This window comes from Desmodus rotundus, chromosome X, assembly GCF_022682495.2.
Source record: "Desmodus rotundus isolate HL8 chromosome X, HLdesRot8A.1, whole genome shotgun sequence".
Classification (NCBI taxonomy): domain Eukaryota; kingdom Metazoa; phylum Chordata; class Mammalia; order Chiroptera; family Phyllostomidae; genus Desmodus; species Desmodus rotundus.
The window spans coordinates 8,359,338-8,383,179 of record NC_071400.1 but is presented as its reverse complement, the minus strand read 5'-3'; the positions used below and the strand labels follow the sequence as shown (position 1 = coordinate 8,383,179).

Genomic DNA, 23,842 nt, shown 5'->3' with positions numbered 1-23,842 from the left:
CATAGGCCGTTTCAAAGATTTATAATCATTTGCCTCAAACCCATTTAGGAACGAGGCACTGCAAAATCAAATAAATAAAAAAATATTGGGCAATGTGTGCAATAGGTTTATGTGTTCAGTGTGGCACAGAGTCCACCAGAAAGAACCCAATTCCCTGTCACAGCACGGGGGCTGTCACCTGTTCCAGCCTGCTAGAAAACTGAGATGATACCATGCTTGGAAAATTTTTAATACAACAAGAGGACATAAAGTTATTAGTCTGTTCATTATTTCTCCACCTTTCCCAGGGAAAAATGATACCAAGAGCAGTAAGTGAAGTTAAAGGTGGGCACTGGAGAAGGTGGAGACTGCACTATTTTTATCAGTGGTAGGGGAAAAGGGATTGCTTGATTTTAATTCAAAGGGTGACACTGCCCCAGGGAGATCGGGATAGGCGATTCATTCATTATCATTTACTGACTATTTTTTAAAGGCTAAGGTGTTAGTTAATCTGGTGACTTCAGGATCAGACACTGTACAAATATTAATATTGAAAAACTGAATCATCTAGGCTGGAGAACAGGGAAGGCTGACCAAGGAGGCCCAAAGGAAGCCTCATTCATCAGAGTCCAAGTCACTGTCCCCAGCAATGGAGTGGAAATCCTCACTGTCCTCCTCATCCTCTTGACAGGTGGACCTGGCATAGTACACTTGGCCCAGAGCGCTGCTCTTCCTCCTCTTCTTCCTCCTCTGATACCTCATACCCACCGATGCTGCTGAAGCTTGTGTCTTGGGTGTTCGACTTGGGGTCATGCTCCTCACAGCTCCCATAACTGAGAGGAGAAACATGTCATCTCTCATGCTCGGGCGCCATCCTCTAGCTGACTAGTTCCATGCTTGGTGCCACCAAGGGATCGGCCCATCTCACCTCCCCTGGACACTAAAATGACTGGTTCTGGACTGTTCTATGGGTCCCTGAGAGGGAAATGATCCTGTTCGAACACATCAACTTGCCAACTGGATACACACAAGAATCTGAAAGAAACTCCCCTGTATCTGAACAACACACTGCCAGCTTATGGGACCATAAACACTCTGATAGCCTTAGTTTCATCTACCGCTTACAGCTTCACTCACCTACATACCCAATTAGCGAACAGTCCTAGAGAGCCTGCCTCTTCAGTGTATCTTTATCCCCTCCTTTCCATCCCTATTCTTCCTGCCTTGACCTGGTCCATTAAGGGCTCTGGCCTGCACCACTGAACTCAGTCTTCACGCCTCCAGTCTTGCTCTCCTCCAATGAATTCTTCGCACTTCTGCCAGAGTGTACTTTATTTTTTGTTTGTTTGTTTATTCTTAATTTTACTTAAAAACATCACACAAATAATGCACGTTCACTGGTTTAAAAAAAATTAGAATAACAACCAGAAAAAAAGAAAAATCACCAATAACTCCACTACCCAGAGATAATCTTTTGTATATGACCTTCCAATTTTTTTCTATGCACTTCACTTAGATGCTTAAACACTTTTTATTTACAGAATGAGAATACTCTACATAACTCTTTAGGAATCTGCTTTTTTCACGAATGATTACAATGAACATCTTCATAAACATACACCAATAGCATCATTTTAATAGCGGCGCGGCATTCCACTGTATGGCTGCAACAGGGTTTATTTAACAGTCTCACTAAGACATTTAGGTTGTCTCCAGTTTTCCCACTACTAGAAACAATGCTGTGATAAACATCCTTGTACAAACATCACAATAAAAGCATTATTATTCCCATAGAATTTCCTAGACATGACATTTGGGAGCCAAAGGAGATACACATTTTCAAAATTTTTGATTTTAGCTCGGTTTCCTTCTCTAACCAGCTCCCCTACCCCACTCCCACCCAAGTCCCAGAAAAATCCCGTGGTCACCTATTACAGCACTTTTCATGTTACACTGTGAACCAGTTTTAGGTTTCCCATCAGATTGAACTTCTTGGAGGAAGGGACTACATTGTAGTCTCTTTTGTACCTGTGATAAATATTTGCTGAATGAATAAAAGACTGTAAGTGATTCCTGGTTACCTCTGGCTGGATATGTATGTACCGTAAGTCCAACACGTCCAATCACAGATTCCACTCCACCTAATGCCTGTTATTCCTTTTTCCTATGTCAGTGGCATCCCTTTTCATTATATACTTGATCTCCTTACCTCCTAAATCCAATAGATCTACCTGCTAACTAGGTCTTGAACATGTCCCTCCCCCCCACCCCTCTAACAGATCCTAGTTGACATCCTTATTGTTGTCCTACAATTATTTAACACACAAATTTAAGGTTAACTTCCTTTTCCTTAGATAATGATTCCTATTACCCCAAAGCTAAATGTCTTAGCATGTCATTTAAGGTCTTCTGCAATATAAAACGTTGCTACTTTTGGAGCCACAACTCCCAATACTCTCCCTTCCCCTCGGAACATACATGTTATATTTCTGTGTCTTTGAACATACTGTTTCATCTCTAAGGATCTCCTCACCTGCTGCCACTTATTTACTTAGTAGACTCCTATTCATCTTGAAAACCCCAGTTCCAATGTTCCCTCAGAAACTTCTCCATTACTGCCAAGCAGGGTGAGACACTTTCTCCTCAGTGATGACTTGGCACTTTGTACTTAACTTATGCTATAGCACTTATCACGTTGTATTTGTAATGATTTTGTTTGTATCAGTCTCTTCCACTAGACTGTGAACTCTTCAAGGGCAGGATGTCTTGCTCCTCTGTGTATCCTGAAGGGCCTAGCACAGTGCCTGGCCCTTGTAGGCACTCAGGAAATGTTTGATGGATGAACGTAATCTGATGCCGGGCCCTTTGACATCATAGCTGGGCACTGATGCCATAGCCCTGTAGCATGTTGCTGTCGATTACCTGATATTGCTATCCTCCAAACCATGAGAAGCCTCCCCACCGTCTCCCTCATAGGACATCATGCTTTCTTCATTTTCTATGCCCATCCTCGTGTTCTCCTGAAGCATGTGGGGCTGTTTGGGTCTCATCCCACCAGATTCCACATCAGAGTCACTTCCACTTTCACTCAGCTGGATAGCTGTGAAAAGGGACAGATTCTGAGATAAGCTTGACAGAATTAGCATATTTGGCTTGGTCTACAAACCTAGTTACGCTACACACCTATAGAGGCATCTTGCCTGGACTCCTCACCTCAGAGGAGTGCCGAGGGTCAACAGTGGCAAGACCTATGGTTTAGAAACTGAATCCAAATAACCACTTCCCTTTCCACCTCAGTCCAATCCATCTGTTTTTCTCCTACCATCTCCTCCTATACATTTCTCCTGCCATTGCCATTGACCCACAAAACATCACAAGGCAGGATCTTTTTTCATTTTCCTTCCCTATTGCCACAGATAGCACTTCTGTTTTTATGAAGTATTCACATCAAAGGTGCTACTTAGGCACTGCCTTTTCCCACTCTCGTCTTTTATATCTCCTGTGTTGTTATTTCTTCACTTCCTCTAAGGCTAATGAATTTGATCAGCCTATGAGTAAGTCCTCAGTACTCTGGGGTCTGTTAGTAGGACTTTAAAAGAGTATACGTGTCCCTGGCTGGTGTGGCTCATTTGGTCGGAACATCTTCCTGTAAACTGAAAGGTAGATTCCTAGTCAGGGCACATGCCTGGGTTGTGGGTTTGGTCCCCAGTCGGGGGCATATGTGAGACACAACCAGTCAATGTTTCTCTCTCACATCAATGGCTGTCTCTCTCTCCTTGCTTTCCTTTCTTTCTAAGGTCAATGAGCATGTCTTCAGGTGAGGGTAAAAAGAGAAAGAATATGTGGCCAAGAGCTTCCTACCCAATCCTGAGGGTGCTATGGTGAGCTACACAAGAACAGAAGCAAAAAGCATGACTTACCAGAGAAAGGATTATCTCCTTCTTCATCGCTCCCAGCTTCTTCCTCATCATCTTCTCCTTCAGACATAAGCAAATCTTCATACAGGACACTGGCTTGAGGCTGTTGTACAGTTCCTTCCTCTTCGTCTGCAAGATCACCATCTGCATCTTCACCTTCCTGGGTAAGACCAGTCGGGGGTCAAGGTCCCATCAATCACCCAAGTAAGAGACCAGAAGCCACCACCAGCCCCCCTTGCTGCCTCACAAGAAGTCAAGTAATTTTGATAGACAGACTTGTTTGGCTGGTTCCAAGGATTAAAGTCAGACTGGGACTCACTATAGAGACCCTCTGATATCGCCTTGGGATTTGGCCTGCCCTGTACTGGTTAGGCTCCTAGAATATACAGGTATAATGTAACCACAAGCTTTCTGTAATCATACTCACTGGGGCTGGAGTCTTAGGTTTCCCATCTTTCTCCTCATCATTCTCATACCCTTCAATATCTACATCAGAGTCTTCCTCGCCCAGCCTACCTCGGCCCTGGCGCATCTGAGTAAGGAACACAAATAGCACATCATTGAGAGACGTGCCTGTAGGAGGAGTTAACAAGGGCTCTCGCCCAGGACGGATGCTCCTCGCTGATATCCCAGTCAACCCCACAGCTAGTGGGGGGCTGTTTACACAGCTCAAACCATGTGCATTTTCCCCCATTTATTCTTTGGAAATCACCGATAGGGTAAAAAATCCAAAGAACAGGAAGGTCCTTGGTCTACTCCTACTATATCATCACAAGGAGACTCTTCCTTTCTAACCCAAGCTTTTCCTCGCTTGGATTAAGACCCTTTGGGATACAAAAACCCTTTTGGGTTTTGTGCTTTCCAGTGGAATCCTGATTGAGATAAGCTGATAGGATTTCTGACTTCAGATCAGAAGTATCTTCTGAGTCCTGGCTGGTATAGCTCAGTGGATTGAGCGCCAGCCTGCAAATCAAAGGGTCGGCAGTTCGTTTCCCAGTCAGGGCACATGCCTGGGTTGCAGGCCAGGTCCCCAGTAAGGGGCGTGCGAGAGGCAACCATACATTGATGTTTCTCTCCCTCTCTTTTTCTTTCCCTTCCCCTCTCTCTAAAACTCAATAAATAAAATATTTTTTAAAAAAGTATCTTCTGATACTGCTAGAAAAGGCCAATTAAAATTTTTTAATCTACTTTTATAAATAACTGGAATTTAGATTATAGCATACATACAGTAGAGTAGCAGGGCAATTATTCTGAACTCTGTGTCTGAATACAGTTGGTCTTTTTAGTCACCTGTCAGGCTGCTCTGAGGCCTCATATACTTTCACATCTGTGCCTTCCCCAAAGTTCTGCTGCGCCTGACTCTGCCCATGGGGCCAGACAGTAAACAGCAATTTTGGTGGACAGACTTGTTTAACTGGTTCCAAGTCAGACTGGGACTTGCTATAGAGACCCTCTGATATTGGGTCTTGGCCTGGGATTTGGCCTGCCCTCTATTGGTGGGGCTCCTATATCATAAAGGTGTAATGTAACTATAAGCTTCCTGTAAGCATACACACTGGGGCTGGAGTCTTAGGTTTCCCATCTTCTTCCTCCTCATCATCATACCCTTCAATGTCCACATCAGTCTTCCTTGCCCAGCCCACCGTGGCACTGGCGCATCATGCGACATGCCACCATCCCACTTTGAAATCACATTCTTAACCTGCATTCCCAGGGCCAAGGAGTTCAGTTATCCTTGAGAGATGTCACATATCACCCCACTCCCTGCCCCAAAGCATACTACCAATCTCACAAAGAGAAAAAAGAATACCCTACCTGTGTCTCCTGCTTTTCTGGAGTGGTAGTGGGAATATCCAGGACAGACATATTGCTCTCATCTTGAAATACAGAGGCGTCTCGAGACATACTGAGGGATGTGGTGGTATCATACAAATCAGGAGGCTGTGACACAAATCATACAACTTAGCTTCTCTTTAGGAAAAGGAGTCAGGACTACAGAAAATTCCCCTTTAGAGTACTCACTGCACAAAAAGATCATGCAGACCAATCCATTTAAAGAGAAAACATAGCTTGAAATAACTTTATGGATAGGTTTTGGGAAATCTTACAGATGTTGTTCATTCTAGCAGAGAGGCATCTAACGTATATGATCATTAGATACCTGAAGCAGAAAAGCATCAAAGTTATAGGACAATTCTATGTACTAACAGCTTTTCTGGTCAATACCCTGGTTTCTTCTAAGCCTTGCCTTACTGTTTTTAGGCCCAGGGCTTCATACCAGTGCTATTTTGATTAGCTTAGACTTGACTTCTAAAAGGAAATGGGATCAAGAAATTTTAATCCCAATGAGAGCGCATCGGAGGATGCTATGAGGCAAAATGGTGCGGTGAAAAACCACGGGCTTTAGAGTAAACTGTCCTGGGTTTGAGTCCTGGCTCCACCATTTGCTGACTGAGTAACTTTAAGAAATTACTTAATCTCTCCAAGTCTTGCTTTCCTCAACTGTAAAACATGGCTGGTAATGTCTATCTCACAAGGTTGTTAGGACATTTAAGAGATATGTGTAAGTTTGTAAGTAATACCCAATGCCTGGTATTCAAAAAATTATAGATACATTCTTCCCTCTTCCTTCTCCTGAAGAGAATAAAGATTTAGCAAATGGACTTATTTAGTGACAGTAGGGAATGAGGGACCAATAAAGAACAAGCTGGAGAAATAGGGAAGAGTTCTCTGAGGGCAGAAATATTATACAGCTATTTATAAAAAGTCATGTTTTCAAAGACCAGTTAGTGAAATAACGTGCTTCTAATATAATGTGAAGTGAAAACAAGATCCAAAAGCATTGCGACCAATTTCACTTTGTCTACAGACACACACATGAGTGCATGCGCGCGCATACACACACATCACAGATTTGAAAGAAACACTCCAAAATGTTCACAGTGGTTGATTCTGAGTCGCGAACTTCATTTTAGGTAACTTATTTCTTCTTTATGAAACTGCAAAGTAAGCAGTTTTAAATGACGTGTTAAACTGAATGTATGATGCAATACAAGCTAGGTGAAAAATGGCTGAATGAAAACTACTGACTACCACCAATTAGAGCTGGAAGTAAAGCATGATTAGTGTTATGTTTCTATACAACTGGAATTGTATGAGGTTAAACTTACGCAACCCTCTTTAGTAGCATTTGGGTTTGAAACTAGTAATGAGTAAGAACAATCATTCATGTCTATCTTCCTCAGGTTAAGAGGTAATGAACTGGGCTTACTACTTTAAAATATGCATATATGAGAGAAGCCAATGATGAGAGGGTGAACTGGAATAATGAAGAGGCACCATCTACATCCAATTCTTCGTAGGAGACCCTCTACCTGCACCAAACTACAGCTACTGCTCAGAAGGAAGAACAGTTGCCAGATTTTCTTCAGCCACTTGAGATAGCACGGGAGAAGCGGAGAAGAATGGAAGAAGACTTTGGGGTCCAAGGCTCTGGCTCACCAAAGAACGAGGCCTACACTGTCATAGACTAGCGCAAACCATGTGCCACTTCGTGGCTAGAATCTCCTGGAGAATGATGGCTGAAACCCAGGATTTAACTTACCAGAAGGCACCTGGTGGAAGCTGCAGGCCTATTAGTAAATAAAGCCTTCCTGGGCCACATCACTCCCCCAAGCCCCCTTGACCCAATCTACCCACGCACTCCAAAAACCTTTCCTTGTTCTGGGCCTGGAAGAAGTATCTTAGGGTTCTTTATATACAGCCTCTCTATAACCTATGTTTTAGGATGAAACAGAGAGTAAAAGACAGACAGGCCAAGTGCATGAATGAGAGACAGCAATAATCCAACAGAAATCAGAGGTTGCGTTACCAGTTCAGAGCAAAACCTGAGTAAAATGAAGCAAAGTTTTCTAGTGGGAATTGGGAGAATTCTGCATTAAAATATTTGGTTAAATTTGAAAGGGCCTTTGAAAACTTTGTAGACAACTTTTGTACAGATAAGAAAACATTTACTGAATGTCTACTATGTGCCAGGCCAATTAATTCATTTCATGTTTCTAACAATCTTGAAAAGTACATTTTAGAGAAGAGGAAACTGAGTTAGAGAGGTTAACTTCCCAACTTCACAAAGCTACATGGGAGTAGAGCTAAGATTCAAACCCAGGCCTATTTTATGCCAAATTTCATGTACTTTCCACTTTACCATAATGCCTCCAAAACAGAACAAGCACCAGCTGTATTCTGGTAAGTCCTATTTCTTCAACTATGCCATCCCTCTAAAAGTATAATACGGATGAAATATACTCATTATATTCAAGGCTCAGAACAGAAGCACTAAAAATGTCTCTTATCACTCCTGCTCTCTAGTCTTTGGGCACGTAAATTTGAAATTATATATATTACCTGTCATCCTTTACGAAGAGAGGGAGTCAATCCAGGAAAATGGGCAACATCTGAGCTACACTAGGTACCTCTGAAGGAATGAGTAATCAGGCATTTATAAGGCACAGGAACAGTGTGGCCCGTTTCTATTACTGAGAAGTCTATACTCTAAGGACGTGCCAGAGCCCTAATTCATAGGCAAGGGAGCTCCAGAGACTCAAGAGGAAGGCCTCTGGCCATAGTAGCCAGGAATCTGGTATTCCTAAATACTGCTTAAACAACTAAGACCCCATCCCACTCATTCATCCCACACCTGCCTCTTCTAATTCAACAAGGCCACCAAGACCCATGGCCCTCACTCACCTTAGCCTTTGAGAAGACAAGAAAGCACACGAAAGGCATATGAAGAGGAAGGACAGAGAAGAAGGGTATCTCAGTAAATACATCTGTTAATATACTCCAAATTTCCCAAACCAATAAGAAAACTGTAAGAGGTTGTTTCTAGCCCTCAGACTCACCTGAGGTGTGTAAGGCCCTGGGGTCATTGGGTCCAAGCTTTCTAATTCTGCTTCCTCCAAAGCTGCTTCCTTAGCTGTACAAATATCCTTCTCAAGTTGAGTCAAATGCTCATCATACTGAGAAAGAAAATTAGTGAGTTCATTCAACATGTGTTTTAGGCACTGGGAATACAAATGCAAACAAAGCGGACAAACATTCCTGTCTCTCATGGAGCTTCTATTCTAGAGGCAGGACACATAGTAATTAAAGTAAATAATTATATAGTTTGTTAAAAATGTTTAGTTCTATGTAGGAAAATAAAGCAGGGAAGGAAATAAGGTGTGTGGGGTAGGGGTTGGGGGGGTAGGATGTTACATTTTTAAAATAGGATAGGCAAAGAAGGCCTCCTCACCCAAGGGAAAAAAGAGATTCCATAAAGCTGGATCCCAAAGGGACCTCCTCGTTACCACCTACCTCAGTCAACGTCTGGTAACAGACATTCACAATCTCCTGAGCAGTCTTAGTGTACTGACTTTCAGGCCCTATTAATGAAAAACAGAAAATGCTATGACCCTTGCAGACTTCAGTTTCAGAAATTTATAATGTCACCAGCATTGGCATTCCATTATATTAGACCCCAAAAATCATGCTCCAGACTTAACTTGGATTCTTGCTTTATTTTGGAAGTAGAAAATTTCAAACGTATTAAAATACAGAGGCACTAATATAATGAACTCCCATGTACCCACCACTCAGCTTCGATGATTGTCAACACTTAAACCTGAACTTTCACACGCTTCCTAAATTACTTTGAAGCCAACTCCAGTATCATTTCATTTCACCCACAAATTATTCAGTATGAGTCTTTAAGGACTCTTTCAAAAAATAGCTATGTATGATACTACAACACTGTCAAAACCCGTAGAATGTACAACAGCAAGAGTGAACCCTAATGTAAACATGGGCTCTGTGCGGTAATGACGTGTCAGTGTAGGTTCATCCAGTGTAACCAATACACCACTCTAGTGCGGGATGCCGATGATGCGGGAGGCTGTGCATGTGTACGGGGCACACGTATATTGGAAATCTCTATACCTTTAGCTCAATTTTACTCTAAACTACTCAAAAAAATAAAGTCTATAAAAAAACCAATGGTATTACATCTAAAATAATAATTCTTTAACATTATTAGACAGCCAGTCAATACTCAAATTTCCAATCATTTCATAAATGTTCTTTTACATTTGATTTCTTTGAATCATAATCCAAGTAAGTCCCACACATTGCATTTTGGCTTATGTGTCTCTTTAAGACACTCTTACCTATCAGGTGATTCTTAATGAAATTATACAGTTCCCCATATGGCACAGGTGGCAAACACAAGGCCCGTGGGCCAAATCTAGCCCTCCACCTTGTTTCTACCTGGTGGCAGTGCCACGCTCTTGCTTAACTGTTAAGGAGTAGTTACATTTATACAGTCCTAAAATTACATTTGGCCCTTTGAAGGCAACCACGAGGCTGATGTGGCCCCCTGGTGAAAATGAATTTGACAACCTTCCCATATGGCCTTTGTCACAGGTTGCAAACTGGTGGCTTGCAGGTCAATTGTTTTGTTTGGCCCACAAAAATAAATAAATAAATAAATAAATAAATCAGCCCTGGCCAGTGTGGCTCAGCTGGTGGGAGCATCATCCAGAACACCGGAAGGTCACAGGTTCAATGCCCAGTCAGGGCATATGCCTAGGCTGCAGGTTTGGTCCCTAGTCGGGACACGTGCAAGAAGAGGCAACCGATTGATGTTTCTCTCTCACATCAATGTTTCTCTTCCTTTCTTTCTCCCTCCCTTCCCCTCTCTCTAAAATTAATAAGCATGTCCTCAGATGAAATTTTTTTAAAAAATCAGTCCACTTTGTGAAAATGGATTGAGCTATATACATCCATAATATATATACTTTTTGTATGTAAATTATGCCTCAATTAAGTTTTTAAAAATCTTAATTGACATTTTAATAATCAAGAGATTTCATATAAAAACCCAAATGTCTAACTTCTCTTAAAAAATTAAAAGATCTGGGCACCGGCCAGTAGCTCAGTTACTTAGAGCATTGTCACAATGCACCAAGGTAGTGGATTCAATCCTAGGTCAGGGAACACGTAGGAAGCAACCAGTGAATGCATAAATAAGCAGAACAACAAAGTGATGCTTCTTTCTCTCAAATCAATTTTTAAAAATTTTTAAAAAGAACTAACTAATGAATGCACAAATAAGTGGAACAAATCGATGTTTCTCTCTCTCTCTCGCTCTCAAACCAATAAAAAAAATTAAAAGATCTGGCAACACAGGGTCAGCATTCCCACAAGGCACCAACTGACCAAAGCTGAGCAACAGCTGCTCCTTTTAGATAAGGGATGTTACCACAGTCCCTAACCAGGTCTGCTTAACCCGTTTATGCCTGGGCCCTGAAGGCGTCTGAGTTTTTAATCCCTGTCTTAAGTGTTTTATAATACTCTTTATACTGTTCACTCACCCATTCATTCATAAAACGTATTTTAGTACCTTCTATGTGCCAGGCGTTATGCACAGAAATGAGTGAGATACAGACCATATCCTCGAGAAGCTTATAGTGTAGCAGTGAGATAGACTATAAACAAATAGGAAAGACTATTTATGGAAAAATACATAAAGGGTTCAGTAGAGGCACAGGGAAGGAAGTGGCTGATTCTGGGAGGTAAAAGGGAAAGAGGAACCAGAAAAGGCTTCACAGAGGAGGTAATCCCTGAGTTAAACCTACTGTTCATCAAGATGTAAAGAATAAAAAAATATACCACATGTGCATGTAAAGCTTTCATGCCCTACCTACTCTATTACAAGCTATTGTATGAACAAATAAGTCTCTTTCGGTTAAAACCTCTCACAAGTATATGCCACCTATTCTTTAAAAGATGTAAAATAAAGCTGAGTCCTTACACAAACTGACTGGGCCAAATACAAACAAACCAGAAAGAAAACTAAGTCAACCATGAGGATGTTTAGGACACATAAATACAGCCAGAGCTGGCCCACAATCAAGAATAGTTTGAGTGATAAGACTGCAGCTCAAATTTCTAGAGCTCTAATCTCCTAGGGCCACCAGTGGGTTGGTTCTCAAAATACTAATGGAGAAAAACTGCAAAATTATCAGACGAGCTTTCATGTTGATAGCAACGTGTGACACTAGAGAAAAAGGCTGTAAACAGGTTATAGGCCTCCTTCAGCAAGCCAATACAACATCAGTTTCTTAGAGTGTACTGGCTCTCCTATCTACAAGGACCTGCCTCATGGCTAAAAATCCATGAATGCAGATGAAGAATTCAGCATTAACTCTACTTCGGTTCTTTTTTGAAGATTTTATTTACTTTCAGAGATGGGGAAAGGGAGGTGGAAAAAGGGGGAGAGAAACGGCGATGTGTGAGAGAAACATCCATTGGCTGCCTCTCACATGCCCCCAACCAGGATCCTGGCCTGCAACGCAGGCATGAACCCTGACTGGGAATCAAACTGGAGACCTTTCGGTTCTCAGGCCAGAGCTCAATGCACTGAGTAATACACTCCAGCAGGGCTCTACTTTAGTTTTAAAACCTAAACATAAACCAACCCTTCAAAATCTCAATGCTCTCATTTACAACACAAGGAAAATTTAGTTTTATACAAGTGCGAAGATTTCTCTCTTATTTTTTGAAGGTAGGACCTCTTCCCGCCCCATTTTCTTTTTTTAAATTTTATTTATTGATTTTTTTTTGAGAGAGAGAAGGGAATGGAAGGAGAGAGGAGGGAAAGAGGAGGAAGAGGGGGAAGACAGGGAAGAAAGGGAGAGAGAAGTGGAGGGGGGAGGCGGGAGAGGGGGGAGAGAGAGAGATAGACAGGCAGACAGAGACAGACATCAATTTGTTTTTCTGCTTATTTATGCATTCATTGGTTGCTTCTTGTCTGTGCCCTGACTGGAAATTGAACCCACAACACCTTGGCGTACTGGGACAACGCTCTAACCAAGTGAGCTCCCTGGCCAGGGCTTCCCTCTCCATTTTCTTTGCAACATACAACTCTAAAGAAATACTCACTAATACCCCCAGAATATGAAAAAATATACCTACTTACATAGGTGTTACACTTGTCTGTATGTTTTGATTACTCGCTGTGTTTGCTCTGAGTTTCTGACAGTCCATACTCTCAAGAGTTACAAGAGTTTCAGCTATTTAACTTCATTACTTGAGTATATGCAAAATAGCACTGAAATATTTTGGGTGAAAGATGGTGATGGAGTTGGCAAACCACTGTTAACATCACCAAAAAGGGAAAAAAATACCCAGATGTTTTCTTAACTCTACCTACACCAGGTATTTAACAGGATGGTAATGAGAGAGATCCATGAACTTCCTAAAACTGTAAACAAAATTTTGTGTGTAATATAAACGTTTCTGGGTACAAAATCTGTTTCTTCATCACTCTCAAAAGGGTCCATAACTACCTCCATAAAGCTAAAACCCTTGCTCTGTATTCTGAAGCAATCAGGAGCTTACTAAAAGTAAGATGATCAATTTTAGGTTTCACAGCTTAGAAATAAAGAAGAGCCCAGTGTGGAGACATACAAAGATAACAGGGCCACTGTGGAAGTGAGAAAAGTGCTGAGGCTATTGGGGGGAGGGGCGGATAGAAACTGAATTCCAATTTCCAAATCCCTATATGGTTACTACACAGAAAATCAGAATTATTTCGTAAAGCATAAATTTCAGAATGACATGAAAATGAGTATGAAACAGAAAGTCATCTATGAATGACCACAGTGCCCCCTACAACAGAATAAGCTACTCTTTTACAGAAAGAAATGCTTTTCTCGATATTTTGTTGTCTCTCTCTCTTCATTAAATCATGGCAAAGCTGCCCCTTTGGGCAGTTCCGGGTGGCTCAGTTAGTTGGAGTGTTATCTCATGCACCAGAAAGGTTGTGAGTTCAATCCCTGGTCAGGGCACGTATAGGAGACAACTGATCAATGTTCCTCTTTCTCTCTCTCTCTCTCTCTCACCTCCCCACTTCCTTTCTCTCTAAAATCAGTAAACATGTCCTCAGGTGAAGATTAAAATAAAATAAAATAAACCCTGGCAAAGCAACCATAAATGTCTTGAAAAAATATTTATTTATATTTTACCTCTTTCCAAATAAGGATTGACAGTAACCTACAGCATTATATGTAATTCTTATCCAAATATCCTTAAATAGTGGTAATTCCAATGATAGCTTCGGGGAGTTGATATTCCACTAAAATCAGGAAGGTTCCTTTTTTGGTCATTTCTAAGTTAATTCACCCCTTTAGTGATGCAAGAACAAAGAAAAGTTACAAGTGTTGTGTTTCTAATTAGAGAGGGAAAGCAAGTGTCACTGCTATCTTGAAAGGTTTCAGAGAAAAATGCCAGTCAAGCTGGTGAGCAGTCATGTACAACTAAGGAGAGAAGGAGGTTTGTGATCACTTCTAAGCTCACATTTCCTTTGAGAACCTTTCCACATTTACTAAAAATAACCTTCCTCCTAAGAAAATGAGTACTCTGCCAAGACAAGCATAAGTTATTATCTTGACAGTGAACAGTGTGGGTGATATGCATGTATTCCAATGTGCATCATTAAAATTAAAAAATAAAATAAAATCTGAGTGGCAAGACAGCTTAAAAAACCAGTGCCAGATTTTAAAAGGAAAAAAAAAAGACCAAAAAAATGCACAGCTAATTCCTAAAGAAACTAGAATTACTAAATTCAACTATGCATAGTCCATAGATCCCAAAGAGATGTCTCCCAATTCTTAGACAGTTAGCTCAAAATAGGTCCAGGAAAGGTGAAAAGAGAAGTGAATATAATCTTTCAGACTGTAGCCAAGGCTCTTTACATTATATGGAATGTGGATCAAATGCAAATTAAGATGTTTGCTTTCCAAGATAAGAGGTCTGATCTCTCAAATCAGAGTAAGAGAACACCACTCAGAATCTGGACTACAAACTCGAGAAGCTCAAAAACTATCCAGAGGGGAACTGGGGTAATGAATGTCACGGGGCAAGGGTAGGATTTATATTCAGAACCTGTTTGATGAAGAGCTCCCCCAAACCTAAAAATGCTGCTTCTTTAGTTCCAAATGAACCACCATTCCATTCAGCAACTTAAAAGATAGAGAGAGAGATACAGATATAATCTCCTTGGCTAAACGCGCTCATGTCATATCTCTACAACAATTAGAGAACTAACAATATACTTTAAAACACCTTTTCCTGTAGAGTAAAATTTAGAATAGGGCTTGACTTTTCATTTTCAAGCACTTAATATAAGCCACGAATAGTGCCATGTTCTGCTAATATAAAAATACAAAAAAAAAAAAAACCAACCCCCCCCCCCCCCCCCCCCACAGAACAAGCAAATAAAGAAACGAGAGAGGTCCTTGTCCTTGATGCCCTTCCTGGTCTCATGGAAGATGCGCATGCACACCCTCATAACTTCAATAATGTACACAGTACTCAGGGACTGTAAAGTAAGTTGCAACTGGGTCACAGAATGAAGCAGTGTTAAAGAACACTGCATCGAAATTGTTCTCAGGTCCACAGTGATATGCTAACCACCAAATGCAGTGAACACTTTTCAGACTCGACTCTAGGAGCCTTGTGTTGAATTTACAACTGCCACTCACTTCTTCCTTGAAACTCTGATCCTGTGGCTTCCATAGACCACTCTCCACTCTTTCCTGGTACTGCACCTCTATCTTTGGTCATTAGCTCATTCAACAGATACTTACTGAGTATCTACTATGTGCCAAGTATTATCCTAAGCACTAGGGAAATGAGACCCACACAGTTCCTGCCTTTATGGAGCTTACAGCAATCACTTATTAGATTTGGGCCATTTTTCTTTCTGTACTCTTCACCCAACTTTACATGATACCAATGACAATAGCTTATAGAGAATAAACAAGGGGAAAATGAACACTGATTTGTATTCATCATGGTAAGCTTTTGTGTTGTTTTTCCTGGCACCACAGAGTTGCCTTGAAAATACATTTAGAGAACTCCAGGGCTAAAAGAAAGCCGTTTATTTTTCTGTGCTTCCTTTAGCTTTTAATAAATAATAATCTTTTCCCCCCCAAAAGGCATTTTTAAAAAATGTGAACTTTGTTGTATTTAGCCTTAATATTTTCTGGTGTAGACTTGTTTACTGGCTTACTATCCTATCTCACTCACCACAAGTCCAGACTTTCAGTGACACGCTCGCCGCCTTATATCAGATTGCCGTATCGCTCTCTACTAGGTCAATACAGTACGTAAGAGAAGAGGACTAGTTAAGTTACAGACACAAAATGTCTATTCCTCAACAAAGCTAAGAAAACACTGAATTCTCAAACAACAAAGCAGTATTCTCAAGAAATGAAACGTCAAATGACAATAAACACTGGGCAACCTACTTCTACTTCAGCCACAGTATTTTTTTTTTAAAAACAAAGTGGAAATCCAATTTAGACACTTACAGAAACATTCATAATGATATTCATTTAATTCCTTTGCCTTTTTAAAATCACATATGAACACATTTTAAACAAGATAACATACTTAACATGAATGAAAAAATGTCCATAACATACATATTGCCAAGTGAAAAAAGTTGTAGAACAGAATGTAAATATATCTCTTTTGTCAAAAAACAAAAAGTATATGATATGTATAGAAAAATGTCTAGAATGCTTCATACAAAACCTGACCTTGGCTACTCTGGAGAATGGGATGGAAGGAGGAAAAGGACAGAGATTTTTCTTTTCTCACTTTCTATATGGTTTGATGTTTTCAAATGAGCATGTGATTTTTTATGATGGAAAGTTTTGGTTTAAGTTATACACTTGAACTTTACAGAAATAATTTGACTGGCAAAGATTTTTAAACATTGATAATTCCCAGTGTTTGGAGAGACTGTAAGAAAAAAGGCCTTCTCCATCACTGTTATTTTTACTATAAACAGGTATAACTTCTTTGGAAACCTTTCAGCACATTTACCAAAATTTCCTACAGAAATATTCCTACAAGCACGCAATGATATCAATGAAATATAAAACTAGTAAAAAGCTGCTTGTGAACCAGCATTATAGAAATGCTTTATAAATGCCCAACAGAAGAATGGCTATATAAATTATGATAAATATATACGGAACACATTAAATAGAATGACAGATATCTGTATGCACTAACACAAGACAGAATCAGTAAAGTTGTCAATTCTCCCCAAAATGATCTATAGGACTAACTCAATTCCCTTCAAGATCCCGGCAAATCTTTTTCATAGATACAGACAAGATTCTTCTAAAATTTATGTGGAAAGGCAAATGAATAAGAAAACAATTTAGAAAAAGAATAAAGTAAGTCAATGGTAATTGAAAAATGATTAAAAATGAATAAAGTGAGGGAAAACCACTCTGCCTGAGAAGACTTACTCTATGGTAGTGTGTAAAGGGATAGGTATAGAAGACCAATGGAACAAAACAAACCCAGAAATAGATCCACACACTCAACTGATTTTTGACAAAGGTGCTAGAAGCAATTCAAAGGAGTAAGGACAGTCCTCTCAACAAATAATATAGACCAACTGGACATTCACAGGCAAAAAAGAACCTGAATCTAAACCTCATACTGTACACAAAAATCATTTCAAAGTGGGCCGTGGATTTAAATGTAAAACACAACTCCAAACTGAAGACAATATGCGAAAATCTTTGTGACCTTGGGTTAAGCAAAGAATTCTTAGATATATACCAGAAGCACTATACAAAAAGGAAAAAATTGGTTAATTGGACTTCATCGAAATTAATCATTTCTGCTCCTCCAAAGATACTGTCAAGAGACTGAAAAGATAAGACACAGACTGGGAGAAAATCTTTGTACGTCATTTATCTAATAAGTAATGTGTACCTAAAGTACATAAAGAATCCTCAAAGCTCATTATTAATAAGAAAACAACACAGTTAAAACTGGGGCCAAGAAATGAACAGACACTTCACCAAAGAAAACACATAGATGGCAAATAAACACGTGAAAAAATGTTTAACATCAACAGACATTTGGGAAATGCAAAGTAAAACCACAATGAGATAGAAGACCAGGTAAAATTTTTTTAAATAGCAGTAACACTAAATACTGCAGAGAAACCAGATCCTTCATACATTGCTGATGGGAATGTAAAATAGCATAGGCACTCTGGAAAAAGAGTATGGCAATTTCTTATAAAATTAAACACACGTTTTCCATCATACTCTTGGGCATTTATCCCAGAAAAATGAAAATTTATATTCACACAGAAACCTGTATATAAATGTTCACAGCAGCCTTGCTCATAATAGGAAAATACTGGAAATCTAAATGTCCTGCAGTGAGTTGAAGAAACTCTGGTACAATGGAAAACGTTACTCAACAATTTTTTTTTTAAATGAATGATCGATACATACAGTAATTTGGATGGATCTCAAGAGATGCTTATTGAAAAGAGTCAATCTCAAAAATGTTATATTATTCTTTACCTAATAGGCTCAAATGTACAAACTATTGAGAGATCAGATAAGCGGCTGCCAGGAGACAAAGGCAGTGGTGGGTGCATGCGGGGCTGCTGCAGATACAAAGATGTTGCATCAGCGAACTGTTTTGTGATGAGAAAACAGTTCTAATCTTGACTGTCGTGGTAGTTACATGATGGCATAAAACTATACACAAACATGCCCAAATACAGATTTTTTTTTTAAAGGTACAAAGCGAGTAAGGTCTGTAATCTAGTTCATGGTAATGTACTAATATCAATTTCCTGGTTTTGATTTTGAACTACAGCTATGCAGGATGTCACCACTGGAGGTAGGTAGGCAAAGTGTACGTAGGACTCTTTGTATTATTTTTATATATATAATTTCTTGAGTCTATTTTAAAATATAAGTTTAAAAAAGGATATATTCATGAGCAAAGAGCAAATTACAGAATAATTACAAAAATGGCACTTTTATAAAAATAAATCTAAAAACACTACTTGTGTAATTATTAAACATGTTTTGTATAAGTACGGAAAAAAGTATGGAATGAAACTATGGGAGATAGGAATGGGAGGGTAGGCAAAAGCTTTAATTTTTCATTTTATATACTTACTCTTTGACCTTTTTATAAGAAATATAAACTTTTTAAATTTTGTTAAAAATAGGTCTAGCTGACAGAATGTGAATGATAGGTTAGAAAGAGTTAAGTCTACAGGTTGAGACGTTAGCCAGGTGATAATTTTTATAATAATCTAGGCAAAATATAATGGGGGCTTTAGTGACATATTGAAAATTGGGGATTTATTCAAGGGAAAGAAAAAAGAATAAATGAGTTTTCTAGATGTAGCTACTGGGTGATGCTAGTGCCCCAGTAAACCCAGATTGGAAACAGTAAGGGAGTAAGTCAAGTAAAAGACATAGAAAGTTGGAATAGAGAAGGCTGAGTTTGAGGCATGTCTGAAGTTCCACGGGAACATCCAAGAGGAAATGTTCAGCAGGTGGTTGGAAGTATTAGGTCTTTGCCCAGAACTGAGCTGAGAGTCATCAGGAAAGAGGTGGTGTGGTGGCTGAAGTTACAGGAATAGGCAGAACATCATTCAGAAAAGGAAACTGAAAAGGAATGGGCTAAGAGGTAGGAGAAAAATAAGAGTTGAAAGTCAAGGAAGAGTGAATGGTCAAGGATGTCAAATATAGGAGTGAGGTCAAGGTAAGGACTAAAAAGCGCCCACTAAATCTGGCGATTATGTTATCCTGTTCGCTTGGTATGTCGGGCATGGTAGAAGCCAGATTAAAGCTAAGTGAGGCATGAATGGCAGGTAAAGAACAGGAGAGAGATGTTACGTACTCCTAAAAAAACTCTGATCCATACTACAACATAGATGAACCTGGAAAACATTATGTAAAGTGAAATAAGACAGACATAAAAGGACAAATATTTCATGTATTGTATGATTCCACTTATATGAGGTACCTAGAAGAGGCAAATTCACAGAAAGTAAAACAGAGGTTACCAAAGGCTGGAGGAATGGGAGAAGGGGGCTATTGTTTAATGGGTATGGAGTTTCTGTTTGGGATAATGAAAAAGTTCTGGAAACAGATAGTGGGGATGACTGCACAACACTGTGAATGCACTTAGTACCACTGAACTATACACTTAAAATGGTTTAAAAGGCGAATATTTTTGTGTACACTTTACCGCAATAAAAACAAACAAAAAAATCTGGCTGTGAAGAGAAAGACAAAGGATGACAGCAAGAGGCTGAAGCAGAACTGAGGGAGATTTTACTCTCTTCAACGATATGACAGACTTAACCTTGATGTAGGAATATTTTTATCCTGGCCCCAACCTCAGAAGAGTCATTGACAGACAAAAGAATCTTTATTATTTATTAATGGCTAAACTTACAGAGTAGTCTCATAGGATAGACTTGGAGAGAAGTGCAGTCATCTGCTGCAATATGATAATTGGGTCAACGATGGACTGAATATATGCTGGTGGTCCCGTAAGATTATAATGGAGCTAAAAAATTCCTATCGCCCAGTAACATTGCAGCACAACGCATTACTCATGTGTTTGTGGTGATGCTGGTGTAAACAAACCTGCTGCGCTGCCGGTCCTATAAAAGTACAGCACATTGACAGTAGTAGGCCCTACCATCCAGGTTCGTCTAAGTACACTCTATGATGTTCACACAATGGTGAAATGGCCTAATGATGCATTTCTCAGAACATATCCCCCCTGTTAAGCAATGTGTGATTGTATACAAGTATGCAAACACTTTAAGCATATTAACCTATGATCAATAATGAATCATCTATTCATATTCTTCAAACTGATTGAAACCTTTACATATAATAACCACACAGGGAAGAAAACAGCACAGGTACAATAGCAACAAAACTTTTAAATTACCTAGGAATAAGCTCAACAACAAAAACATAGATTCTCAATAGCCACAAATTAATAAATTCATGTAGGAATAAATTAAACAAAAGATGCCTAGAAAGTATATATATATAAAGACAACTAGAAGCCTTTATTGAGCCCTGGCTGGTGTGGCTCAAAGGACTGAGTGCCAGCCTGCTAACCAGAAGGTCGCTGGTTTGATTCCTGGTCAGGGCACATGCCTGGGTTGCAGGCCAGGTCCCCCTTGGCGGTATGCGAGAGGCAACTGATGGATGTTTCTCTCCCTCTCTCTTCCCCTTCCCGTCTTTCTAAAAGTAAGTAAATCTTTAAAAAAAAGAAACCTTTATTGAGGGATGTAAAGGAAAATGTGAATAAATGAAGAAACATAAGCTTCTGGATGGAGAAATGCAATATTATAAAGATATACACTCTAAATTAATTCATAAATTAAGTAAGATTTCTAAACTATTTATTTACTTGGGGACAAGTTAGAATCTAACAAAAACAATCCTCGAGTTTATTTAGAACAACTGGGTGAAGACAGACAAGAAATTTAAAATTATAAAGTCTGGTTGATGATCACGGTAATACTCTCTGGTGATAAGAGCAGATAAATAAAACAGATAAATAAAAAATAGAAAGCACTGAAATAGGCTAAAAAATACGTAAGAATTTAGTATATAATAAAGGTAATATTTCAATTAGTAGAAAAAGATAGACTATTCCATAATTAGAACTTGGACACTTCAGCTAATCATTTGGAAGAAAAAGTAAGTTAAATATTTATCTATTATGTTACTTTCTATTGCTAAAAATTGATAAGCCTGCTAGTATTTAAAATACTATATGTATTGGAAGAAAACATAGCTGGGTTACCATAGTTGGGTAGGAAAGGTCTTTTAAACAATTATACCAAAAACAGAAACCATAAAAGACTGAAAAATATTTAAAAAGTGTGTGGGCAAACGTAGGTTTACAGTTGTGAGTACGCAAAACAGCGATCATTCTTGTATTATTATTTATTAATTATTGTATTATTTTCCATTAAAACTGTAAGCCTACTTTTGCCTTACCTGTACCTAAAAATGAAGTTTCTCTGTGTCAGAAAACACAATAAACAAAATTAAAAGACCTTCTGGGCATGATGAAGTAACTGCCATTGGACTAGTCTTCCCACTCTAACCAGAAAAGTAGAAAAATACTTTCAAACACTGACCAACGGGGATGGAAATAAACAAGTGAGCCCTACAACTGTCCATGGCTTCCCACTAAACCCAAGCAAGGCACAGCAGTCTCACTAAGCTACAGAGACAGTGTCTCAAAGTCTGAGGAAGCTAAGACAGCCGGAAACTGCAGGGCAGAACTGGACAGGAGGGAGCTCCATGGAAAAATAACTTAAGATCTGCAGAGAGGCTCCCTTGAGCCTTTGGCTGAATACTAAGCTGCACATGTATAGGACAAAACTCCACGAAGGGTCCTGTAAACAGAACAGCTATCAGAGCTAACGAACACAGGGTTGGGACTTAAACAAAAGTGGAAAAAAAATGTTCTCCCCCAATTTTTTTTATATCTAATTTAGACTGAAGGGTCCCACTGAGCATTCCAAAACTTCAAGCTCTGTTTTTCACACATGATCTACCTATCCTAGATCCACCCTGAAGATGGCTTCTTACTAGAGTTGATTTTTGGGTTTGAAGAGCATGCGAGGAGAAACTTCCTAGGCAATTCTTTGGGAAAAAAAAGATCTCATCATGAATAGCTTGGCACCACCTACTGGTACAGACTCATTTCAAATTTAATCAAACATTTAGGTAGTAATGCCTCCCTTTGCCTACTTATGGCCTTATGGCTTTGTTAAGACTGGCAGGAGTTTGGGCTGTGTTTTTCAGGAGGGGTTTCTTTACCTGCACGGCCCTCCTTTCACGGACATGGAATGGCATATGCCTTTTGAGACCACTGCAAGTAGCTCCAATTCCAAGTTTTGGGTTTCCCTGATTAATCTTCTTTTCAAATGTTATCTGAACATAAACAGAGGCTGAGACGGACTCAGCACCTGTGTGGTACCTGGCAGGCATACGGCCTTGAACTTTATTATAGTGCAGTCCCATCACCACCACTTAAGTACAAGACGGAGTCCTTTAACACGTACCGCAGACTTCCAGGTGCCGTTTTATGTGCACCGTTCTTATCTTCCACTTCTTGTTGCCTAACGCCTCTAGTTTCGGTGCTGGGCGTTCTGGCTATATACATTATACCTCATGGACTACATATGTGATAATAAAGGATAAGTCAATGAAGGTATATAAAATGCTATGGAACTATACTTACATGCAGTGTTATATGTGAAGGACTTGAAAGGAAAGAGTCAAAGTAATATTAACTAGAAATACCATTCTACTAATTTTGGTCAGTAAAAAAAAATTTAAATAGGAAATAGACTCAACATGAACTTTGTTACTATTAATTATAAACAGAGGCAGGTTCGTATCTGGCCAAATCAAACAAGTTTGAAGCAAAAGTATTAGTTTGTGTATAGTACCTAATAGTAGGAAACATCTCATATACACCTTCGACTCCACGATGGATGCCCCTTTCAGTACAAAAGATGTCCCATTTCATATCATATGACACCACCTAACACCTACAGACCTAATCAGAAGTTCCTTATACCGCCATCCACTGGTTAAGGAAGGGTGACGTCAGCCTTATAGGCTCTCCACTGCTGCTACCAAATCATTACGTACTTTCCCTTGTGGAAATAAAACCCCTACTTTGAGGTATGTTTTCTACTATGCCAGAGGTTGATAACCAGCTGTCTTGGAGCCATATTTGGCATGCAGACAGCTTTTTTATTTGACCCCCAGAATTAAAAAAAAAATTAAACTATTTGCAAATATATAAAAATTGGGATGTCAAATTGTCACACCAAAAAAATCCAAAAAATAAAAATAAATCTAAATTTTTATATATATAAATATACATACATATATATAATCCTCACGTAAGGATATGTTTGTTGATTTTAGAGAGAGAGGAAAGGAGAGAGAAACCCCAACGGGAGAGAGAAACATCAATCAGTTGCCTCCTATTTGTGC

At 39.4% G+C, this 23,842-nt stretch overlaps 1 protein-coding gene across 1 annotated transcript in view; it reads right to left on the bottom strand.

Annotated features, from left to right (window-relative positions):
* Nucleotides 1–652: 652 nt before the first annotated feature.
* TAF1 (TATA-box binding protein associated factor 1) overlaps nucleotides 653–23,842 on the bottom strand; it is a 59,413-nt gene continuing 36,223 nt past the window's right edge. The window contains 7 exon segments of the mRNA XM_024555304.4: nucleotides 653–3,011; nucleotides 3,014–3,079; nucleotides 3,900–4,056; nucleotides 4,324–4,428; nucleotides 5,712–5,837; nucleotides 8,798–8,914; nucleotides 9,252–9,319. Coding sequence (XP_024411072.2) covers nucleotides 2,971–3,011; nucleotides 3,014–3,079; nucleotides 3,900–4,056; nucleotides 4,324–4,428; nucleotides 5,712–5,837; nucleotides 8,798–8,914; nucleotides 9,252–9,319 — 680 coding nt within the window. The 3' untranslated portion in view covers nucleotides 653–2,970.